Source organism: Micromys minutus (assembly GCF_963924665.1).
Source record: "Micromys minutus genome assembly, chromosome: 25".
Lineage (NCBI taxonomy): Eukaryota > Metazoa > Chordata > Mammalia > Rodentia > Muridae > Micromys > Micromys minutus.
In genome coordinates this window covers 40,923,611-40,948,953 of record NC_137960.1, presented here as the reverse complement: position 1 = coordinate 40,948,953, position 25,343 = coordinate 40,923,611, and the positions used below count along the sequence as shown (strand labels likewise).

The window sequence follows — 25,343 nt, the reverse complement described above, 5'->3', positions numbered from 1 at the left end:
TTTAAAACTGTGGTTTAAACTTTTAACTTGAAATAAAAATACATATTTCTAGAAAAAGTAAAGTGAAAAATTTGAGTATTGGTTTTTTTTTTTTTTTTTTTTTTTTGGTCCTCTATATTTCTGTAATCATTGCTTTATTTGGTATTTTAAAGAACATAACGCTCTGACCTTCTTTTTCTAATTTAGGATATGTGAACTTTTGCAAAGTGGAGCCATAATGAATAAATTTTACCAGCCTCATGAAGCGCATATTCCCTACCTCCTACAGCTGTTCATTGACTACAATCTCTATGGAATGAATTTAATAAACCTGGCTGCTGTCAAGTTCCGAAAAGCAAGAAGGAAAGGTACGGTTAATTTTCAAGTTCAGATTAAGTGGCTTACAAGGTAGTAGGCATTGAGAATCAAGTGCTGAGTGGATAGAGGATAGAGGAATGCTGAGAATGGGGTTGAGATTATCAGGAAGACTGTTCAGAAGACATTTTTCTGCAGCTTTAGGGATGGCTCAGTGGTTCGGAGCATCAGCTGCCTTTCCAGAGGACCGAGCCTTGATTCCCAGCACCCACCTAGTGCCTCATCACTATTTTTAATTCCAATTCCAAGGAATCCAGTGTCATCTTAAGGCATCAAGCACACAGATGATAAATGGGCATACTTACAGGCAAGATACCCAAACACATAAATGTGCTATATAAATTACCCATGATTAAGGAGGCAACTTGAAGGTCTTTCATGTTTGGAACCATGTAGGCGTTGTCACAGATTTCAAATATTTTAGTCACTTTGAAGAAAATTTATACTTTGTTAACTGAAATCTGCAAACTTCCCAGCCCTGCAACACCCAAGCAGTCAGTAATAAACTTTCTGTTTCTGATGGGTACCTGTGGCAGTGAATTTGTTAAACTGCATTGTCTCCCGGTGGGTCAGACACCCGCCCAAAAAATGCTCTGGATTCGTGAATCGCACGCATGCACGAGTCAGCTAATTTTGATGTGCCTTGACTAGCTCAATGGTTGGGCATTTCTAATCCTTCCCGAGGCTGGCATCCATTCTCCCCTCTAACTTTCTTGAGTTTACTTGCTAAGTCAACATTTCATCTCTGCCTTTCCCGACCCAATCGAGGAGTTGACTCCTAGGACCATTTTCCCGGATTCTTACATGGCTGGTTGCTTTCTTTCGTGCAGCTCTTAAGTCTAATCCCTTATTCCCTTCGGGGTGATCCTCCTCCTCTTCCCCTCCCACTTGCTCTCCGCAGAGTCTAAAAGTCCTGCCCTGTCTCTCTGCCCAGCCAATGGCTGTACTGCAATTCTTTATTATCAGTCGAAGCCAGCTGGGGGCCCGGGATCCTCAGGTCTAGAAGCTCAGCTTTTTGGGAGCCAAAATAAGACAAAGCATTAGAACCAATCCTCAGTAGGTACCTGTCCTGTATATCTAGTATTAGTAGAATTGTACAGGATGTGGGAGCATAATTTTTCTATTAAATATCATATTCAGGTTAATCCCTGTGTCATAAATTAGCACTTCATTCTTTTTGTGATGTGGTAATAGTCTGTTGTGTGTATAACCTACAGTTTTGTTGTTCTTTTCGGTTGGTGGACATTTGGAGATTTTTTTTCCCTATTTTTTTTACTCTTGTCTACACTTGTGACAAAAGTTTTTATTTGGACATATACTGGAAGTAAAATTTCTGGGTTCATTGGTCTTCTTTTCCTTTACAAAGGAGATTTTGTGTGTGTGTGTGTGTGTGTGTGTGTCTACACATTCACACATGTACTTGTGTAGTAGGCAAACACTTTACCTACTGTGTTATCCCTACTTCCTTTCTATTTCTTTTAGAACAAAATAAAATGTACATTTTTTTCTGTCCAGTATGTACTTTCTCACTGCCACATTTTTTCCCTGTTCATACTTCTCCAGCCAGGGATCCGAAGTTTTGTTCGGGTTTACTAACCATTCTCCTTTGGTTTATTCCCATTTTTTTCTGCCTAAATTCCTCTTTGTACCCTTCAATAATGGGCTATATTTTCAGATCAATCTCTTTTTAAAAATCACTGTAAAACTGACTAATATTTAAGTAGTGGTAAACACACCAAAAAATGCAGTAACAATAAAAGTTGGAGACTAAAAGAGATAGTAATATGGTAAGGATGCCCTTCACTCTGAGGACATTTGTTTATCATGGGAAATGTAGAATTTTCTTTGAGGCAGCCATACTGGTTATAAAGAAAACCCAAATCCAGGTCTGCCTGGCTGGTGGGAAGTGCAGAGTCTGCGGTCTGCCAGTTGGTACACTGTTCAGGTGAACTTGGTGGAGAGCGTGGACATTGTTGAGACGTTTGATCCGATGTGGATCTCCTAGGACTGAAACGTTCCCAAATCCAGAGTGTGATCTAAGATGTTACTGGTCTGGTAACATATGTAGGTCTGGTTGAAGAAGTGAGTGAAGATGTTCCCTAGAGCACGCCCGCCTACTGGTACTATTGTATATTAGATCTAGTCTCCATAGTAAAACCTAGTGAATACACGTCAAATCAGGGAACAGTCCACATGTTGTCATTATTAGTGGCTATTGACAAACCACCATTTGTAATCTTTGTTAAGTAAGGGTGCTACTTGCAGAGTTCTGCTGTCCATGATATAGTCACTAGTAGTTTTTAAAATTAAATTGACTCACCAACTATTAATAGTATCTTTATGTGGAACAATTTAGTTTCATTGAACCTTCTTTTAGAAAGAAAATGTTTGTAATGACAACATATACTATATACTGCATTTTTAAGTTTATAGCAATTAATGCCTAGAGTCCAGTATATTAATTCCCTTCAGAGACCAAAGTTATTTATTATTTACAAACTATAATACTAGCTAATCACCTCAAGTTTTAATAACCTTCTTCTCAGTGATTAGAGTAATACAAAATCTCTCATAAGGGACTAGATTGTCTGAATGAGTGGTTCTTCTTAAATCCTAAGAATCATTAAGAAAAATGTCATATGAGGAAGGATGAGCTAGGCTTGGCTGCCTTAGCTTCTTTGTGAAAGAATAGCACTTTGGAGCCTAGAAATAGGTTCACACTTAAAACAACTCACCTCAGGTTTGACAGTGCTACCGTGATAATTCAGTTGAGAAAGAATAGTCATTTAACAAACTATTTGTAGAATTGTTGGATGTCCATATATTATGACTAGGACATACAGTTTATTGGTTTATACCGTGTGTGTGTGTGTGTGTGTGTGTGTGTGTGTGTCTTCGTGCATGCGCACTCACATCCACCTGTCTGCATCCAGAGGTTTGTGTATCCTAGACTAAGATTCTACACCAAGCCACATGCCTCTCTTTACTTTTCACTTTGACATAGGGTCTCACTAAGTTGTTTACACTAGCCTTGCACTCAGCCTGTAGCCTGTGTAGGCACTGGACTTACAATACTTCTGCACTCCTGCCTCATTTGCCTTAATTGCAACTACAGGCCTGCACCACCATTCCACATGAATTATACATTTAAGTCATTGGAGTGTATTACATGTGTATGTAAAATATATATTGTAGATATGTAAAATAAATATATATGTATGTAAAACATAAAATATCAAGTATTTTAGATGAAAAATCTGCCCAACCTTGGATTTGAAAGGGAACTTTTAGATATATCAATGAGGGGAAAGTTGGTAAGTTGGATTTTCTTCAAGTTTAAAACTTTTGCTCAGTGAAAACATATTTCAAAGAATGAAAAGTAAAGGCTGAAGAGATGCCTCAGCAGTTCAGAACGCCTGCTTCTCTTACAGAGAGCACCCAAGGTCAGTTTCGAGCACTCACGTGTAGTTTGTAACTCCAGTTCTCGGGATCCGGTTCCTTCTTTTGTCCTCTATGGGCACCACACACACACACACACACACACACACACACACACACGGGTAGGCAAATACTCATGCAGGTTAAAATAACATTTCGCAGTGTATCAGTTCTTGGAGAATTTTGTACAGTGTATTTAAATCATATTTACTCCCTCCCTCTCTGCCTCCCAGATCCACACTCTGTCTCCTCCCCACCCAGCTGTGTGCCCTTTTTTCCTTCCATCAAGCACAGTTTGTGCTGCCAAGTCCTCATTGATGTGTGGCCTTCGCTGGAGAGTGTTCACCTGTGAGGGCCACACTCTACAGAAAACCAACTTGCTTCTCTCTGGTAGCTGTTCCTGCCAATATTTCCATAGTTTCTAGTGACTGTGCAACTCTCTCCCCTCCGTGCTAGAATTGTGCCTGGCTTTGTGCACGGTGTCTTTACTGCTGTGAATTAGTATGTGAATTAGTATGTCCTGCTCTATCCAGAAAACACTGACTCCTTTTACTTCTGACTCTTACAGTCTTTCATCTTTTCTGCAGTGATTCCTGAGCCTTGGGAGGAGGGATGCGATATAGATGGTCTAATTAGGTCTGTGCATTCCACAGTGTGTGTGTGTGTGTGTGTGTGTGTGTGTGTGTGTGCACAGTGTGAGTGTGTGTATGCACACTGTGTGTGTGTGTGCACAGTGTGAGTGTGTGTGTATGCACACTGTGTGTGTGTGTGTGTGTGTGTGCACAGTGTGAGTGTGTATACCGTTGACCAGTTGTGGGTCTCTCTGCTGATCGCCATCTACTGCAAAATGAAGCTTGTCTGATGAGAGTTGCCAGTTGTATTGCTAATCTGTGAGCATAATTATAGATAATTAGGATTCTGTCTAATACCATTCCCATTTAGCAGAGTAATGATAGATTCTCCTTTAGGGACTGTGGCCTGTTGAGCTGTCAGTTCATGTCCCCAATGTCAGCCAGAGATTTCAACTTGTGCAGCAGTTCTTAAATACAGCCGGACTGTATATAGTTACTCCTAGGACTTCGTGCCACTGTTGTTCCAGTGAGCTGGTCATTTTTATAGCTTGCAGAATTCATAGCTGAGTAATATGGTTACTTTTCTCTTCTTGTAGCATAGCACCCTGCAAGCACTATGAAACCGAGCAGTAGGGATAAGGCTTCTAGGCAGATAGCAGCTTGATTTCCATGTGTTCTGTGAGTTAGTTATGTGATATGTCTACCATAGGTTCCTACCTTCAAGTTCTAGAGAGTAAAGAAGAATATTGGCAATCCCCTGTAATTCACACATATACCAGCACCCCGGTCATCTTTAAGGAACACTCACTCGTGGGAGTCACAGGCCACGCCTCTGTCACCTTGTGCTGCTGTGGATATTACTCTCCCAGGTTGCTGACTGTTGAATGTTACCTCACTTGGTGATAACTCCGAAAGAGTTAACTCATTCCTGACCGGGCTTTTTATTTGTTATTCTCTGGTGTTTAGTAGGGACACTGTTGCCCTGTCACGGGGCGATTGTAATTGTCTATGTATGTATTTAATGAAGCTTCTCATGTGACTTGTTGAAATGTTTTAGTGTGCACCCATTCCCTGTAATGGTTTGAATAGGAATGATGCCCATAGGCTAATATATGTGGCTGTTTTGTCACCAGGGAGTCAACTATTTAAAATGATTTAGGAGTAGGTATGGCCTTGTTGGAGGATGCGTGTCATTGCGGTGCACTTTGGGGTTTCAATAGCCCATGCCAGGCCCAGTCTCTCCCCGCCTACAGATCAGGACTCTCATCTCCTCCTCCAGCACCATGTCTGCCTGCCACCAAGGCTCTCTGCACTGATAATAATGGACTGTCCTCTGAACCTGTAAGCCAGCCCCAATTACAAGCTTTCTTTTGTCAGTGTTTTTTTGCTCATGGTCTGTCTTCACAGCAGTAGAACAGTGACCAAGGCATTCCCCATAGTCCTCCTGTTCCTTAGCATCCCATTCCCATTTAATCCTTTCTGTTGTTTTTCTCGACCCCAGCATCCCACTACATTTTATTGCCCCTGTCTTGAACAGCCTGTCCCACTATAGCCCCTTACATTAGTATGTAAGCTCCTGACCGCTATGGGACAAATGGAGCAAACAAAACTGAAAAAGCTGACACCCACAAATGAGAGAAAACATCTGTCTTTCCAGGTCTGGGTTACCTGAGAATCATTGTTCCTACCGCCATATCACAAGTGTCTTGGGTCCCGGAACCTTGGCTTGGGGCAGTGAGGGGATGAAGAAAGGACAGACATAGTTGCAAAGAAAGATGGCATCTGGCAGCATTCTGTAGCCCCCACTCTGTCATCATAGGAACCTCAGCACATTTATTAGGTTCAGCCCTTGGGGGAGTAGGAGGCCTCTGAAGCAAGGCTGTAGACATCCTCCAGAAGGAAGTTGCAGTTGCTAGTCTTTTTACGTCAGTATTTCATAAACTTCATACTCCTAGGAAAGCTTTGCCATTCCTCCTAAGCCCGGCCCATGTGGATAATGGCTTTGCCAGTGTCCCATAGGCCACTTGGTCTTGGAGTTCTCAACAGCACCTGCACATGTGAAAACACACATTCACTCAGACTTCATTCACCTGGGACTTTTTCTAATCCGTACTATTTACCTGTCAATTTCATAGATTTGTTTTTCTTAGTAGCTGAGCAAAGGTTCTACATTTTTCTTATCCATTTGTTAGTTGATGGACATCCAGGCTGTTTGCATTTCCTAGCTAATATTAATAGAATAGCAATGAACGTAGACAAACAAGTGTCTCTACAGTAGGATATATGGAGTCTTTTGGGTATATGTCCAGTAGTAATGTAGCTATATGGACCGTGGGCTAGGAGCAGTTCTAGCTTTCTGAGGAACTTCCACACTAATTTTCAAAGTGGCTGTGCGGCTTTACATTCATACCAGCAATGAGCAAATATTCCTCTTTCCCCACAAACCTGACAGTATTTGCTGTCATTGAGACAGCATCTCTCTACATAGCCGTGGCTGCCCCGGAACCCATAGTCCTTTAATGAACAGTGCTGGGACTAAGGTGTGTACCACTTCACCCTGCCTGCCATTGGTTCTGGTTTGGGGTTGTTTTTTGTCTTAGCCATTCTGGTTGCAGTAAGATGAAGCTAAGAGTAGTTTCAATTTGTATTTCTCTTACAGCTTAGGATGCTGACTGCTCTTTAAAGATAGTTCTTAGTCAGTTGTGTTTTCTCCTTTGAGAGCAATGTTTACTTCCTTTCTCCATTTTTAAATTGGGTTGTTTTCTTAACGTTTAGTTTCTTAGTCCTTTGTATATTTTAAAACTAGCCCTCTAACATGTATGATTCTATACATGTTGGATTCTATAGGCTACCTCATTACTGAAGTGGCGCTGTGTTGACTGAAGTGCGCTGTTTAGTTTCACGAGATCCCATGTGTTAGTTATTTGCCTCCATGCTTGCCCTATTGGGTCACATTCAGAGACTTTCCCTGTGGCATCGAGGTCAAGTAGATTCCCTACTTTCTGTTGGTCAGATTCAGAACATCAGGTCTTACATTGACGTCACTGGTCCATTTCGAGTTGAGTTTTATGCAGGAAGAGACACCAGGATCTAACTCATTCTGGTACACGCAGCTATTCACTTTGACCAGCACCATTTGTGTAGATGATTGCTCTAATACGCTGTTGGCTTCTTTGTCAAAAATAGCATTGCCATAGGGGTGTGAGTTTATGTGGTGTGTTGTTGTCTTCCACTTGTCAGTGCTGCTGTTTTTATACCATACCATGCTGGTTTTATTACTTTAGAGTCCTAGTTTCTTTTCTATTCTTGTGATAAAAACCATGACCAAGGGCTGGAGAGATGACTCAGTGGTCACTGACAGCTCTTCCAGAGGTCCTGAGTTCAATTCCCAGCCACCACATGATGGCTCACAACCATCTGTAATGGGATCTGATGCCCTCTTCTGGTGTGTCTGAAGACAGCTACAGTGTACTCACATAAATCAATCAATCAATCAATCAATCAGTCTTTAAAAACTTAACAAACCATAACCAAAAGCAACTTGTTGTGAGGAAGAAAGGGTTTGTCTTACAAATTGAGTAACAGTCTATTGAGAGAAGGTGAGACAGGAACTAGAGGCGGTAACTCAGGCAGAGGGCAGGGAGGAGTGCTGCTTATTGGCTTACTCTGCTTTACTTGCCCATTTTGCTTTCTTATACACCCCAGGGCCACCTCCCCAGGGATGGCACTCCTGCAGGGGTCTGCTCTACATCACTAAAACCACGTCCTATCTTATACACCCCAGGACCACCTCCCCAGGGATGGCACTCCTGCTGGGGTCTGCTCTACATCACTAAAAACACGTCCCATCTTATACACCCCAGGACCACCTCCCCAGGGATGGCACTCCTGCAGGGGTCTGCACTTCTACGTCCTACAGGCTTGCCTACAGGTCACACGATGGGTGCAGCTTCTCAGCTGAGGTTCACTCTTCCAAGATCACTCTGGGTTCCGTCAAGCTGACAAACACCTTACCAGGACACAGATGGTCTAACTGTGGTATAACTTGATCTAGGATGGTGATACTTCAGCCGACCTCTCACTGCCCAGGACTGTTTGGATTGGATTATCCTGGTCCTTTGTTTCCATGAGATTTCATGTTTTCTTTCTTTTCAGTTTCTGTGAAGAAACTTGTGAAAATTTAATGAGGATTGCATTGAATCTCTGTTTTGCTTTTGATAGGATATGAAGTTTGCCATTATTCCTGCTGATCTGTGGGCACAGACGGTCTCTCCATCTTCTGACATCCTTTTCAGTGTCTTAAAGTTTTCGGTCTACATGGTTTTTTGTTTTTGTTTTTTTTTTTTTAACCTCTTTAGGTTAAATTTATTCCAAGATGTATTTTTGAAAGTTTATTTTCTTTTATTTTATAGACACATGTTTAGCTTGCATTTACATGTGTTTGCGTATGTGTACCTGGTGCCTACAGAGGCAAGAAGAGAAAATTAAAAATCCCCTAGTACTGGAATTAAAAGTATTCGTAAGCTGCAGTGTGGGTGTTACGAACTGAATTCAAGTTCACTGCCAGGATAGTAAGTGCTCTTAACTACTTAATCTCTCAAGCTCCAAGATACACACACACACACACACACACACACACACAGAGAGAGAGAGAGAGAGAGAGAGAGAGAGAGAGAGAGAGAGAGAGAGAGAGAGACAGAGAGAGAGAGAGAGAGAGAGAGAGAGAGAGAGAGAGAGAGAGAGAGAGAGAGAGAGAGAGAGAGAGAGAGTCTGTGTATGTATTTTAGGCTATAGTAAATGGAATTATTTCTCTGATTTTTGATCAGCACGTTTCTCACTTATATAGGAGGCTACTGATTTTTATGTGCTCATTTTTGTACTCTGTTACTTTGCCTCTTTATCAGCTGCATGCAGATTCGGGTGGAGTCTTTAAGGTTTTACACATATGGAATCATATCTGAAAACAAGAATGCTTTCATTTCTTCCTTTTCTATTTGCATCCCTTTTCTCTCTGTGGCATGTCTTATTCCTGTGTAGGCTTAAATAGGAATGGAGACAGTGGACTTTTTTGTCTTCTCCTGATTTTAGTGGAAGTTCTTTTGAGTTTTTCTTCATGTAACAAGATGCTGGCTATGGACTTGCTTCATTATTGCTGATACATGTCCCCTTTTATCATGAAGGGATATTGGATTTTGTCATATAATTGTCTTTTCTACCTCTAATAAGATTATATAGTTTGTCTATTTATATGATGGATTATTATTACTGATTAATATATGTCGAACCATCCTTTCATGGAAGGAAACCAACTTGATCATGGTGGACAGTATTTTGGGTATTTTCGTATTGTTTATAAATTTGGTTTGCAAGTATTTTATTGAATTTTTGTGGCCTTCTATTTATAATTTTTATTTTCAATAGGTTTTTGTATAATTCTACTATCAGGTGATGGTGGCTTTGTAAAGTGTTTTTGGAAATGTTCCTTCGTTTTTTGTGGAATAATTTAAGGAATATTGGTAGTCTTCTTTGAAGCCCTGGTAGAATTCTCTGCTGAATCTCTCTGGCCCTGGGGTTTTTAGTCAGGACATTTTTAACTACTGCTTTTATTTCAATTGCATTTCAGAGGTCTATTTAAGTTGTTTGTTTAACCTCGAACTACTTTTCCTGGGCCATATATATCTAGAAATTCACCCCTGCTTTAGATTTTCTCGTTTAGTAGAACATTACAGTCCCCACGTCCTTGTGACCCTGTGAACTCGGTGTCTGTCATAGTGTCTCCATTTGCATCCGTACTTCCCTTGGCTTTATTGGTTCTGACCATCTCTGTTCAGAGTCCATCTTCATTTCACTGAACGGTTTTGTACACTTTTTCTGTTTCATTAATTTCAACCCTGCTTTGGTTACTCTGCTTGTCTACTCTTTTGAGGTGTTATTTGCTCTAGTTTTCCAAGGCTTTTAAGTGCATCATTGCTGTGTCAGAGCGCTCAAGGCTCTGATGTAGGCACTGAGCGCTGTGACATTTCTCTTGGGACAGTTCTTAGTGTCTCATACAACGTGGATGCTGTGTTTCATCTTCATTCATGTCTATGAATTGTTATATTGTTTCCTCGATTTCATTCCAGCTATTTATTCAGTAGTTTGTTTATTTTCTACTTGCCTATTTTCTGTTCTTGTTGGTAATCCAACTTTATTCCGTTGTGGTCAGATAGAATGCAGGATATGATTTCAGTTTTTCTATACTTGCTTTGTGTCCTAATGTGTGGTTGATTTCAGAAAGTCCCATAACCCACTGATAAGAATGTATATTTTATGGTGATTGGGTGAAAAGTTTTATAGATACCTGTTAGATCCATTTGATTTTTTTTTCATGTATTTAGCTCCAGAGTTCTCTGTTTAGCTTATTTCCAGATGGTCCGTCTATTGGTGAGATTAAAATCACCCAGTATTTTTTACTTTGTTGAGGTTACTCTACTGTTTTAGATCTAATGAATGATTTCTTTATGAAATTGGGTATCTCTGTTTAGTGAGTCTATATTCAGGATTGCTATATTCTCTTGGTGGAGTTTTTCTTTAATGGGTTTGAAGTATCTCTTCTTATATCTTCTAACTAATCATGGCTTTAAGGTTATTTTGTTAAATATTAGAATAGCTGCTCCTGCTTGCATCTTAGTTCCATTTGCTGACAGTATCTCTTTCCATCATGCCCCTAAGGTGATGTCTGTCTTTGTTGATGAGTGTGCATCTTGGGAGCAGCTAAAGATAGATCCGGTTTTCTGACCCAGTCTGTTATTTCTGTGTCTTTTTATTAGGGAATTTAGACCATCAAGAGTCAGAGTTGCTGTTGAAAGGTGTGTATTAATTCTTGTCATTTTATTGGTTTTGTGGTGTTTTCTCAAATCTCTGATGACCTGTCCTGGCATTATTTGTTTCCTGTGATCTCTTAGGTATGTTTATCCTTCCCTTCCAATTGAAGGTTTTTTTCCCTAGTACCCATTATGGGCTTACTTTGTACTTACAAATTCCTTTAAGTCTGTTTCAACATGGCAAATTGTTTCACCCTAAATTTTAACAGATAATTTTGTTGAGTGTTAGTTTAGGTTGACAATTTTGGTTGCTCAAGACTTAGAATATATCTTTCCAGGCCCTGTTGGCTTTAGATGTTTCTGTTAAAGAATCAGGTGTTCTAAGAGTCACTTGACCTTTCTCCCTTGCAACTTTTAATACCTTTTCTTTATTTTGTGTTTTTAATATTTTAACTACCATATACTGTAGAGTATTTTGTCTTCTGGTCTTATCTAATTCATGTTCTCTTAGTATCTAGATATGCTCTTGGCTTGTTCTCTTCTATGATTTCCTTTTTCTGTGCTCGTAATTAAGAGGGTAATTGTCTTCATAATGACCCCAAACTCTCCTACGTTCTGATCTTTTTTATTTCATTGACCTTTACTCAGGGATCCATTTCCAGTCCTGTCTTCCATCCCTGCCTCTGTTTTCTGTTGCTGAGGCTTCACTGAAGTTGTAGTTGGTTTATTGGTGTTTTCAATTCTAGCATCATTTCAGTTTTGTTATTATTTAAAAATTCAAACAATTTCCATGTTTGGATTGACTGCTTATGCTACTCATTTCTTTCTCTTTCCATGTTTTTGAAGTGAAGTTTGCTCATGGTATTTCCTTTACATCAATCCCTTACACGTTTTTGTTTCTTGTTTATTTTGTTCATCTCAAATTACAACAGAGGTATTTCAAATGTCCAGGAAGTGGCTAATTCATAGGAGGGTTATCTCAATCTCCTGGCTGTCTGGTTTTGAGGAGACAGCCTCTATCTTGTCTCTGTTTCTCTCCTGCACTCTAGTGTCTTTGCTGTTTAGACAAAGAACTTGGAAACGTTTGTCCTGTCAGTGTGGACTGGTCTCAGAGCCAGATAAGACAAGGAAGGGTCCCAGCTGACAAGGGTCTGTGCTCTGAGTCACATGTGGTGGCTGGAGGTCAGGCTGGATCTGGCAGGTCCCAGAGGGAAAAAGAGGCTAAGAGGAGGCCCATGGTAAACTCTGTCAGTACACAGGTGGCCCAAACTGAGAGCAGCCAAGAGGAAGAGCACAAGTACCTTACCTGGGTCACAATACGTGGTCACAATAAATTAATCATGCTTAAAATGCAAAGAAATATCATACATATTTTTGTATTTAATATATAATTATACCTATAGTATTTAGGTAATTCTGAAAAATCAATTTAAAAAGCAACCCAATTAAACCTCACCAAAAAAACTCAAACACATTTTTTTCTCCCCTAAAGTTGATGGCAAACACACATAAAGATGATATAATACATCATATGCACAACATATAATAGGAAAATATTAATTAAAATCAGAAAAGAGTCAGGATAGCGAATGCTGGCCTGTGCGTTACACCATAGCAACTCTCATTGCTGATGGCAGTGTGAAGAAGTCATTTGAAACAAATTTTCATGGAGTCTTATAAAACTATATTAATATATGGTTTTCCCCATTTATCTGTTTGTTTATTTATTCACTCACTTTACATCCCAATCACAGCCTCTCCCCTCACCTGTTTTCTCCCACTTCCCCCTCACAGTGCTCCTACCTGGTCTCCTCTTTACCTCTGAGAAGGGGAGGTCCCTCCTGGCACCTTAGTTCTTGATTTTTTAATGAGGCGCTAATCATATCTACCTGAACATTTAGACATACTTATTATGCTATGAAATTTTGTGTTTCTTACTCAAGTCATTGCAAATACTTTTTCTACTCAAACTTAAGTTTAGAATTATTGCTCTCAACTGTGTATCAGTGAATCTTTAAAATATATTTGCCTATTCTTACATGATCTATAAATTATTTTACAAAGAGGATTATTTTGTACAAATTATAAATATAATTTTCCAGATGTAGTGCTTGGGTGCCTTTAATCTTAGCACTCAGGATGCAAAATCTGCCTGGTCTATGAGTTTGAGACTGCTCTGATCTAGATAGTGAGTTCTATGTCACCCAAGGCTGTGTGTGCAATGAGACCCTGTAACCAATAAATAAAAGGTAGATGGATTGACTAAACAGAATAAAAAGTTTAAAAGTATAATTTATTTAAATTTTCCTTTCTTTCTCTAGGTGATACATCACATGCAACTGGATTATTCAAGCATCAGTTGTCAGGAAGTTCTCCTGCTGGCACTTTATTTAGGTGGGAAGAAGATGACATACCAAGGTTAGCCTATGTTGTCAAAGAAATGAAAGTTTTATGTATAAACATTTGTAGTCATTCACCAGTGGTCATCGTAATTAAAACTTCACCTTGTACTGTATTGGGTCTTTTAAAAGTTTATATTTAAAATGTATCAGTCACAGATCATGGAATCTCGGGTCTAAAGAACAGACCATGTGGTGAGGGCAATGAGATGGCAGGAGCTGTAGGCGCTTGCTGCCAAATCTGATGACCCGAACTTGATCTCTGGGACCCACGTGATAGGAGAGAACAGATTCCTATAAACTGTCACCTGACCTCTACATTCAAGTGATGGCCCACACACCTGCACACCAAGACACAGATACACAGTTCAAAATTAACTAATTTTAAAAATAAATAAAAGATGGCCGAAAGGCCTAGTTGTTCCCTGAAGTGGGTTGTTACACTTTTTGCAGGTATCAATCATCATCATGCAGTCCAAGGTTTTACAAGTTACCAGGTTACAGACTCAGTTAGAAAATAGCAACTTTAAGTTAAGGTAACACATATTTTAATAAAATAACTCTGTAGGTTCCTAAATATCAAGGAGTTATGGAAATAAATACACAACAAAATACAACTTGTTTCTTTTAGCTATCTTGTTGATTAAGCTTTTTGTTAAGGTTGTAGTATATTCAAATGCTTATTTTCCTATCACAAAGCAGACACATAATCACCACCTTTCTACATTATTAGTCAGTAGCCTTATCTGTTTAAAATTGATTTTCTATAGATAATGTAGATTGTCCTATATAGCATTGCCCAAAGCTTTCTTGAACCTCTTATTTTGGTTACTGTGGTATTGGCAACATGGTTATAGTTTTCTTCTTTTTAACTTCATGTATGTCATTCAATTTTTGAAAGGTTTAAATTATTTTTATTTATGTGTTGTATTTGTGTGTACACATGCACAGAAATTAGAGTACAATTTGTGGGAGTCAGTTTTTTCTTTCTACCCTATAGATTCTAGGAATAAAATTCAGGTCATTAGGTTTGATACCAAATGTTTTTACCCTGTGAGCCATCTTGCTGGCCCTATTTTTTAAATTTATGTTTATTTTAATTTATATTTATGTAATTATTTGGTGAGTGTGTGTGCATATGTGTTATGGTACAGTGTTGGGGTCATAAGACAAATGTCAGGTTGCATCTTTCCTTCTATCTTGTGAGATCTGGGGCAAGCACTCTCTTGAGTGCTTTTTTTTTTTTTAAACAGAATTGTGTATTTATGTTTGTGAAGAAGTGGGATGGGAACATAGTATTTATTGACTTTAATTTTAATATATATTAAGAAAATGTATTGCCAGACAGTGGTGCACGCCTTTAATCTCAGCGCTTAGGGCGTAGAGGCAAGCAGATCTCCAGGTTCAAGGCCAATCTGATCTTCTCAGTGAGTTCAAGGCCACCCTGGGCTACCAAAACAATACAAAATGAAACAGAGCTTACTGGCTGAACTTATGAAAGTACTGGTTTTAAGTGGTGGATACATCCTCATAATCTCAACACTTACTAAGTTGAAGCACAACGATTGGAAATTTAGGAGGCTAAACCCGGCTATTTAGTAGAACGCTGTCAAATAAACCAGTCCCAGGATCAGTTTTATGTAGAGTTTATCTAACAGCCCTAATTTACTTTCAGTTGCTGTGATGAAAAACAGCTTTGGAAGGAAGGGATTGATTTCATCTTAGAGCTCAGTGAGTCATGGTGAAAAGTTGGGGCAGGAACTCAAGGCAGAAGTTTGGCTTTAGGAACGGAAGCAGAACCACAGGGGATGCTGCCTACTGCCTTGCCCTCTGGTTTCCTTAGCCTGGTTTTATAGAAACCAGGACCACCTGCCTAGAAAGGCCACTCACTACACAGTAGATTAGAGATGTGGTTTTGGTCGCTTCTGGATTACAGCTTCTGTGTAAAAGTATTTGTATTACTGTACTATCCTATCAGAATGATTTTTAAAGGTTTTTATGTAATAAGGGTAATCACTGTTCCTGACTTCTGCTCATTAACAACAGTTTGAAGCCTCATCCAGTAATGTTTTCTTGTTGGGTCATGAAAGCTTTTGTAAGGTACACTGACTAGGTTTAAAATTGGAATTTTACTATAACAGAAACTGAATTTCAGAATGTTTCTAAGAAGTTTTTTAAGTTTTACAAACCAAACTGTAGGGAAAGATATAACTAGACAAACTAGTAAAGTTATACTCAGTGATGTTTTAACTCAGTTAAACACAGATGACTGGTACCTTTTCTTTAGCACTTATGTATGTATGTATATGTATGTTTTTATTTATAATGTCTCATGATGTAGTTGTGGCTAGCCAGCCTGGAATTCACTATCTATACTCAAACTTGTAGCAGTCCTCCTGCCTCCTCTTCCCTCATGCTGAGATTACAGGTGTATACCACCACTCCTTGCTAGCTCCATGTGTTTTTGTTCATTTTAGAGCCTGTTGTTCCCCCCAGTGTTTATATAATCTGGAAATCTGTGATTTCGTTAAATATAAATAAAAGATAATGCCAGAAGTTTTCCCGTAAACCAGTAGAATTGATTTGTCTCATTTGTCTCCCTAGTCTAGTATGTTCTTCTGAGAGCCTTTAAAACAATACTTTATTAAAACAATTCAATAAGCCTTTGAAACATTGCAAAGGGCTTAGCAAATAACAAAGTTGTAAGAAGTCAGATGTTGCACTTTATTTTGTGTGGTAAGTGGAAACTCTAAGGTTCCATGGTTCTCAGAGGCATTCGCTACAGTGGTAAAGCTACAGTGGTCAGTCTGAGTACAGAAAGTCTGCCATGTCTACCCAATACAATGCTGTGCGCTCGTGTGTGCATGCGTGCGACCGGAGAGGGGAGAGGTATCTGTAGACTCATGAGACAGGATGGGTGTTGTGTGATCAGAGGGTATCTTTAGGAGTGAGCTTCTCCTTCTGTTGCCTGGGTTTGGCTTCAGAGATTGAACTCAGGTTCCCACAATTGTAAGGCAAGCTGAACCAACCTGTAGGTATTTTTAGAGTGTAAGTGTTTAAATTCTGTCTGCCATGATTCTGATTCATTGATCTCTTGTATTCAGTTGTTAGAGAAATACTTCGGAACAATCCTGTAAGTTCCATTATACTTTTTATCTAACTTTAGTAACCTTTCTGTACTTATTTAATTACTCAAAACTTTTTATCATTATGTCCTCCTGAAAATAATTTATTTTGAAAGGATTTTTCCCCTCTAGAATACTGCATGGGATTTCTGAAATAGTTTTGTAATAAAGACAAAAAATAGTTACAAATTTGTTTTCTAGGTTTGGTAATGCACACCTAAATCCCAGGTCCCGAGCCATCCGTTGTCTTAAAAAGAACAACCACAAGACACGGTGGTGTACATTTAAATCTCAGTACTTGGAAGGCAGAGACAGGCAGATCTCTGTGAATCTAAGGCCCACCTGGTCTGTACCAGGATAGCCAGGGCTATGTAGAGAAAAAAAAAAGAAACTATTTTTTTTTCTGCTGTGGGATTACTTTTTTAGTGTTGCTGAGTCTTTTTCTGAAAGTACCACTCCTAAAAATGCTCATTTTTGTCAGGCCTCCTATATTTGTCAATATAATTCTCTGAAATTGAGAAACATGTTAGTGTAAGAAGAAGATTGTTACCTCCGAACTCTATCTAGCGCTTATTCATGACAACATGGATTTTGTTCATTTGTATGGACAGGGAGGCCAGCCCACTTTGGAAATTATTTTTTCTGAAAGATAAAGGGATATAGTTAGCTTCTGGCACAAAGATTTTTGTGTGCGTCTGTGATTTATCAAATTAAGTCGTTTGTTCTGTTTTGTGGTGGTAAGGGAACTGGAGAGGGTCAGAGCCAGACCTCAGGCATCCCAGCGGGCCTCCTTCCGTGGACTGTATGCCATCGCCGTGACAATTCAGTCTGATGGCCACCAGATTCTCTTCAGGAGAAGGCGATAGAAAGTCAGCGTTTCTTGATGTTCTCCTTAAAACCTTAAAATCAAATTTAAGGAAAAGTTACTAAAATCTGCATCCCCTATTAAAATAAAGTTTCTGATCCTTTATTTTCATTTAATTTTTCTCACACATGAAGTAGAAAGTTTGCAACAGGAAAACTCGGATCCACACCAGGTTTCTATGCATCCTGGGAGGAACGGACAGTCACATGTTGTCTTCCTGTCCTTTTTAGTGGCTCTGCAGGAAGTAAGCAATGTTTTCAGGTCAAAGCGTGTCAGGGAGAGTGGTTTGTAGCTCTCATCAGAAGCAATGTCACCTGTGCCAGCTGGAACTCGTGTGGTCCCTTCGGCAGTGGCTGAGGACAAGAAGAGAGAATGTCACTTGCTCACCTGTCAGGATGCTTACCTCCCTCCTCTGAAAGCTGTGATTGCAGGGAGAATGCCTGCAGACAACTCATTTTAAATACTTAGGATTTTTACTGAATTCTTGTGTTGTCTTAGCCATTTTTTTAGCCAGATCCACATACTAGGCATTAAATATTCCTCACATATAAAATTTGATTCTGAATATATGAATGGTAAATGGTATTCATTTTAAATGGTGTCCATAGGTTATCATTATAATTTTTCTGTCCTGTTATTTCATACACACAGTATCACGAATAATCATGAATTTATTTAATATTCTCAGGTTTACTTATTGCTACCGGAGCGTAAGAAAAAATCTCAGATCCCAGCAACAACAATAACAACTTGGGAAGTTTGTGCTAATTACTATATTTATTGCTATTCTTTCTTTACAGTTCTTTATTGCTGAAAGGTGTTGAACCTCTGAGCACATGTGAACTAGAAGTGGATGCTGTGGCTGCTGACATCTTAAATAGGCTGGACATTGAGGGTACGCACATGATCATTCTTAGTGCACATTTTTACCCGTCAACTGTGATAAAGTGGAACAGTGGTGCTACTAGAGAAGTAAGATACAGAAGGAGAAGGCAGTGTATCTTCAAGCTTGCTCTTTGTTTCTGATGGGAGGGGCTGCCTCTGATGTATTGATAAAAATACCTGGGGAAACTATCTTAAAGGAAGACTTCTTTGGGTTGTTAGTTTCAGAGGTTTCAGTCCCTGGTCCTCTGGCTCCCTCATTTCCAGGCCTATGGAAAGACAGGATGTCATGGCAGAAGGGCGTGATGAGCAACATTGCCTCCCTCCCTCCCTCCCTTCCTCCCTCGTGGAAGCTAATAGTCAGAAAGGGACCAGTTCAAGATGCATGCCCAGCACCCCCTCATGCCCAGCACCCCCTCATGTCCAGCACCCCCTCATGCCCAGCACCCCCTCATGCGCAGCACCCCCTCATGCCCAGCACCCCCTCATGCGCAGCACCCCCTCATGCCCAGCACCCCCTCATGCGCAGCACCCCCTCATGCCCAGCACCCCTCTCATGCGCAGCAACCCCCTCATGCCCAGCACCCACTCATGCCCAGCACCCCCTTATGCGCAGCACCCACTCATGCCCAGCACCCCCTTATGCGCAGCACCCACTCATGCCCAGCACCCCTCTCATGTGCAGCACTCCTCTCCCAGCAGCAGCCCCTTGAGCTCCAGTGTGAACGGCTTCATTCACTGCTTACCTTAGTGCCCTCCATGAGCAGTCACTTCAGTACGGCCACCAGCCTGGGACCACTGAGCCATGTCTTCAGCCCTCTGTGTGTGTGTGTTTCCAGTCAAAATAGAAATATTAAAAAGGAGGCACCGTGATAAACTTAGAATTGAGATCATTTATTCATTATAGCATACTCCATATTTTTCTTTAAAAAATAACTTCATTAGGCATGATAGTACATGCCTTTAATCCTAGCACTGAGAAGACAGAGGCAGGAAGGTCTCTAGTGGGTCCCAGACCAGTCAGGGACGCACAGCAAACTACTCCCACCAAGTACTTCTTAAAGTTGAAGTAGTATATAGAGGAGAGGCTTTCACTTTGACCCTTGTAGTGTTGTGATTGCAGCTCAGATTGGTGGAAACCCTGGGCTGCAGGCCATATGGGAAGATGAAAAAGAGCGAAGAAGAAACAGGAATGAAAGCTCTCAAATTAGCGAGCCCGAATCACAAGGTAAGAACCTAATAATGCCCAATGGTCTCAGTAAATGCTTCAAATGGGAAAGCAGTCATTGAGCTTGCCCTCTGCAGTAGATGTGTGTCTTAAATTACCCTAACTGTCCACGTGGATCTCCTGCTGTCCCGCTGTGCAGCCAGTGCATCTGTATAGTTACCTCAGAGTGCCGCTTTATTGTAGTCACCCCTTTATCTCCATGTTCTCTGTATGCCTTACCTTCTTCCCACCCTCAAGGATGTTTGTGTCTTCTCTTTCCAAATGAGGCACTGGAAACCACGGACCCACATAGAAGCACCATTGCTGGCCACGAAACTGTCATATAAACTCACCGTGGTCACCATGTGCAGCTGAGGAAATATTCCTTCATTAGTAATGCTGCTGTACTCTGAAAGGATTTGAGGGCTCACATACCATGGATAAAATCTGAGAGATAAAATGAAAAGTGTAAAGAGCAGCTCAGGAAAAAAAATGTTGTGATAAGTCTCTACTGAAGCCCAACTAAAAATTTAAACTCCACTGTAATATCGTGAATGCCAAAAATGTATTGATAAAATTTAAGTGTCTCTATGTCCATTAAATACAAATATATTTTATGAAGAAGGAAATTTCGAATTCCAGGATATATAATGTATTTATGAATAGGGAACAATAGTTTTGTTGTTATTATGTTTTGTTTTAGGTTATAATTATAAAACTTAAACTTGAAGTGATGATAAGTTCTTAATTTTTGTTTAATAACCTTCTTTCTCTTTTGTATGATTTTTATCACAGGACTGCATTTAGGTGATGGGATATGAGTCAGGAGAAAGATAAATTGGTGTGATTTTCAAAGCTCCTTTAAGGAGAAGGAAAAGTATTTCATCCACTTGCTATCTAATATACTTTTTAAATTTAAAGGTTGCAGATTTGTGCCAGCAACAGAAAGTGAAAAAAAATTTCAGAAGAGACTTCAAGAAATTCTCAAACAGAATGATTTCTCAGTGTAAGTGCTTATTTATTAGAGCTCTCGGAGCTAAATTTACCACTTTGTTAAATGGTTTGTCATAAAAGTTATGTTTTAATGAAGCAGAACATTATCAGGATCTGTGGACTACAGCAATGGATCCCAAGAGTTCTCTGCTGAATTAACACTGCACTCTGAGATTCTCCCTCCTGACACTCTTCCATGTTCACCAGCCAATATGATAGAAGTCCACAAAGACACAGATTTGAGCAAAGGTGAGGTTATCTGATTATCTTCTCCATTAAACAAAAAAATACTAAAACAAACACTGTATCAGACACTTAGATTAATATTGGCTGTTTCCTTGTTTGTTTTTCTCCTCAGAAATAAATATGGATGTGCCAAATTATTTTCTGTTGTTTGACCCTTTCTGAATTTCTAAAGATAAATACAATAGTAAAGTTTTTATAAACTGTTATGATGTAAAATTTTGTGATGGTTTTTTAATATATGTATGTTCACAGTATTTACTATTGCTTGATGCCTCAAATTTTATACAAATGATGTCTCTATTGGCATAAATTAAGCAGCTGGTGTTTACATTTAAAAATTATTTTTAAACAGCTAATTGAGAAGTAATTTAAATAGCACAGATTCACTCATTTTGAGTACATAACTATTTCATTATAATGTTAGAAAGTATCCACCGGCCTACAGGCTTCCTTATGGCATCATGGCCCGTCCCAGCTCCAGGTCCCAAGCAGCCATTTGCTTAGATTTGTGTCTGTCTATATTCCTAGACATGTCATGTAAATGAAACCACGGGTTTTTACTTCTACCACTTAGCAAATACTTTCAGGGTTTATGCTGTGGTAATTATAAAATACTTCCTACTTATATCAAAAATAATGAATTGTTATATCCATTAATCCATTTATCAATTGGTAGATGTTTGAGTTGCTTTCAGTTTTGACTGATTAAAAAAATAATGTTCATATGAACAATAAAATATGGAATTTAAAGTAAATGTGATGTGAAAAAATAAAAATATTGGAAATAGTAGCAAATAAACCAGTTGCAAAGTAAGCTTTACTATAAAGTAATGATTAAATGAGTATGTTTTCATTGCTTTTCAGTAGACATCAGAGTGTGGATTTTATAGAGCATGTAGTAAATTTTTTTTTTTTTTTGGTTCTTTGTTTTTTAAGATCTATTCATTTATTTATTTTTATGAGGGCATCAGATGGTTGTGAGCCACCATGTGGTCACTAGGATTTGAACTCAGGACCTCTAGAAGTGCAGTCAGTGAACTTAACTGCAGTGCCATCTCTAGCCCGTGTGTGTGTGTGTGTGTGTGTGTGTGTGTGTGTGTGTGTGTGTGTGTGTGTTTTAATGAAATGCCGAGTTGTTTCCATAGTGGACACTCTGTTTTATGTTACTACAAACATTATGTAAGGCTTCTTATGATTTAGTGTTTTTATTTAACACTTGGTATTATGTCTTTAATTGTTCTAGAGAATATGAAATGCTCTCTTACTGAGACTTAATTTTTATTTCCCTCATTACTAATGGTGTTTATGATCTTTTTAGTCAGCATATTCACTTTGAAACTTAACATTGATTATTTTAGCTGCTGACTGCTTTACTTTAATACTTGTTGGTCTCTCTACAAGTATTAGCTCGTTTTCACTTTTGCCCAGGGCTGCGTCTATCCTCTTAATAGCTTTCTGCAAAATTTTCTGGACAGAACACAAGTGAATAATTGACTGATACCTACAAAATCTATGCTTGTGCACAGTTGGTAGGTAAGATTGTAGTGAAGGGGCTGTTGATTGGTCTCCTCGTTTCAGGTGTGGTGTGGTGTGCTTAGGCAGGAGGACCCTTGCAACGTTAAGGTGCCAAATAATAGAGTGAAATGAAATACAAACTATTTCTTACTGTGGTTCTTTGAAGTGGAATTTCATTACTTTCATCCTCATTTTCTGACTATCAGAAAGTTGAAACAATTAAAAGGCATTTTTTATTATGAATTTTTGTTTTAAAGAGTGTGTGTGTGTGTGTGTGTGTGTGTGTGTGTGTGTGTGTGTGTGTGTGCCGGGGTCTGCAGAGACCAGAATACCAGAATAGAGAACTGGATCCCCTATAGCTGACGTTACTTGGAGGTTGTGAACTGTGTGATGTCTTTTCTGGGAAGTGAACTCTGCAAGAGCATTAAGAATGTAACTGCAGAGCCATCTCTCAAGTCCTGGTCTCTTATATAAGACTTCCTGATATTTTGTAGATAAAAAACTTTTTGAAAAAGATTTATTTATTTTTATAGTACACTGTCGCTGTCGTCAGACACACCAGAAGAGGGCATCAGATCTCCTTACAGATGGTTGTGAGCCACCATGTGGTTGCTGGGATTTGAACTCAGGACCTCTGGAAGAGCAGTCAGTGCTCTTAACCACTGAGCCATCTCTCCAGCCTAGAAAGCTTTTCTTACTTCTCTTTATCAAAGCTTATTCTGTAGACAGCTCTCATTTTTAAACTTATTTTATCTACCTTATTTCTTCCTTATGTTTTTAAATTCTTTAATATTTTTGCATGTCTTCAATCAATTTTAATATGTTTACTTATGTCTTCTGATAGTTTTGGTTTTGTACTTGGTATATGAATCCTTCTCTGTCCTGCTGTAAGGAACGTTTTCTAATGTGTGTCCGAGTAGCACAGGTGTGCGGTGCTCTACGGTGCTCACGAAGGCTAGGGGAGGGCCTCAGACCCCTGGGAACTGGGCTTGTAGAAGGTTTTGAGCTGCCACGTGGATGCTTGGAATAAAGGCTGAATCTTCCAAAAGAGCAGCCAGTTCTCTTAACTGCTGAACCATCTCTCGTAGCCCCTTTCCTCGTATCTTAACGGTCTCTCACAACATCAGGAACCATGCAGAAAAAAATGTTGATGATCAGGGTCTTCAAATCTAATGCTTTTTCTTTTCTTGTTTCCTCCTCTTCTTTCACCTCTTCTAACACCTTCTACCCTTCCTCCTCCTTTTCTGCGTTTTGTTTGTTGAGGTTGTTTGTGGTTTTTAAGTTTTCATTTTCAGCCTGGGCTAGCCAAGCACTTTCTGTGTAGACCAGGCTGGTCTGGAGTTGGGATGGTTTCTGCCCCCTTCTCCTCAGTGCTGGCATTGCAGATACGGAGATGTTTTAAAAGCTCACTAAGGCTGAAGTTTACATAGGACCGTGGTAGGTGTTTAATCTGGTTAGTAGCTTTTGTTATTCTTACTTTGCTAGAAGTTGTAGCCATTTAATATATGATGAATATTAAATGAAGATTTACCAAATAGCCTTCTGAATTTGTTGAAATCAGTCTTTCTTTTATACTCTGTTAATATGGTGAGTTATGTTTTTCCGGACATAGTCTTATTTATTTTTCTAATAGTTTTCTTAAAATTTTAATGTATCAGTGAAAAAGAGCCATGTGTTCCTCTTTAAACAATTGTAAGGTTTCAATTTCCCTTTTGAGAATCTTCATTAAATTGGATCATCTATCTCTTTTGGGCTTTATATGTTAAAACCACCCAGCCCCTCCAGGTGCTGCCATTGTGTGAATGGGATTTCCTTGTGAAGTAGCTACCTAACTGCTCTGACTTTCTCCTGTTCTGCTTTGAGTCTGTCTTTATATCATCTTCCCCCCGAAACCTTGTCCGATTTACCGGACTTTCCATGGATTAGCAGAAAGCTATGCACAACATTGTGTAACTTGGACCCGTGGCCTCCCCGTCCACCCCCACTGCACTGTTTGTGCTCTCCCCGAAGCTGTGTGGACGTTGTCTGTCATTATTGGTAGCATCAGTTTCAGACCACCAAGATTTGTTTCTAACCAAATGTTTAATTTCGAAAGCTGTTTTCTGGGTTTTGATTGTTTATTTCGATTAAATACTCTGTCTTAGATCTGCTGTTTTATAGTACATTTTATATAAAAATACTTTTTCTAACTAGTTAACTCTCTAAAAACTCAAAAACATTTAAATGTCAAGTCTGTTTAAATGTCTAAGCAAAAACTGTTTTTCCAGTTAGCTGTAATACTCCCAGTTAGCTGCTGATTTTGTATGTGTAGTCAGTCTCCCCGCCCCCTTTAAATCCTTTTTATCCTCGTTCTCTCGTCACTAGGTTCTAATATGGGTTCATTTTGTCTGCCTTCTTAAAGTTACCGATTTTCTCTGGACATAAGACATTTTATTACATGTTGAAAGAAGAAACTAATTTTGGGTAATAAATGGGAAGCTTTTGAAAAATAGACAGTTAATGTAAAAAATTTATTTAGAACCACAGAGAATAAAAAACTCTGTTGTTCAAGATCTGAGACTGGTCATACCTGCCTATATTCCCAGCACTTAGGAATGGAGCGGGCTTATCAAAAGTTAGGATCATAACAAATTAGGAGCCAGACAGGACTATGAGAGATCTTACCAGAGAGCACAAGAACGGACACACACACACACACACACACACACACACACACACACACACATACACACATACACACACACACACTTACACACACACACACACACACACACACTGTGTGTGTCTCAGTGCTGGTTTTTAGCAGAATACTATAACTATGGGGGTTGATAAGATGCAGAAGAGTCTACAAGTATTTGGTGATCTGTAAATGCATTTTGTTTTGCTGTTTGTTTCTGTTGTTTATAAGGTGTCACTGTCCCGAACTCAGGGAGATGTACCTGCT

The 25,343-nt window shown here is 39.3% G+C and overlaps 1 protein-coding gene across 3 annotated transcripts in view; it reads left to right on the top strand.

The window, feature by feature from the left end:
- Nucleotides 1-25,343, top strand: part of REV3L (REV3 like, DNA directed polymerase zeta catalytic subunit) — a 152,483-nt gene that overhangs the window by 61,044 nt on the left and 66,096 nt on the right. For all 3 annotated transcript variants that reach the window (XM_080938254.1, XM_080938255.1, XM_080938256.1), the window contains exons 4-9: nt 187-347; nt 13,489-13,585; nt 18,357-18,451; nt 19,562-19,666; nt 20,567-20,651; nt 20,739-20,887. In XM_080938254.1, the coding sequence (XP_080794380.1) occupies nt 187-347; nt 13,489-13,585; nt 18,357-18,451; nt 19,562-19,666; nt 20,567-20,651; nt 20,739-20,887 (692 nt within the window). The remainder of the gene's footprint in view (nt 1-186; nt 348-13,488; nt 13,586-18,356; nt 18,452-19,561; nt 19,667-20,566; nt 20,652-20,738; nt 20,888-25,343) is intronic.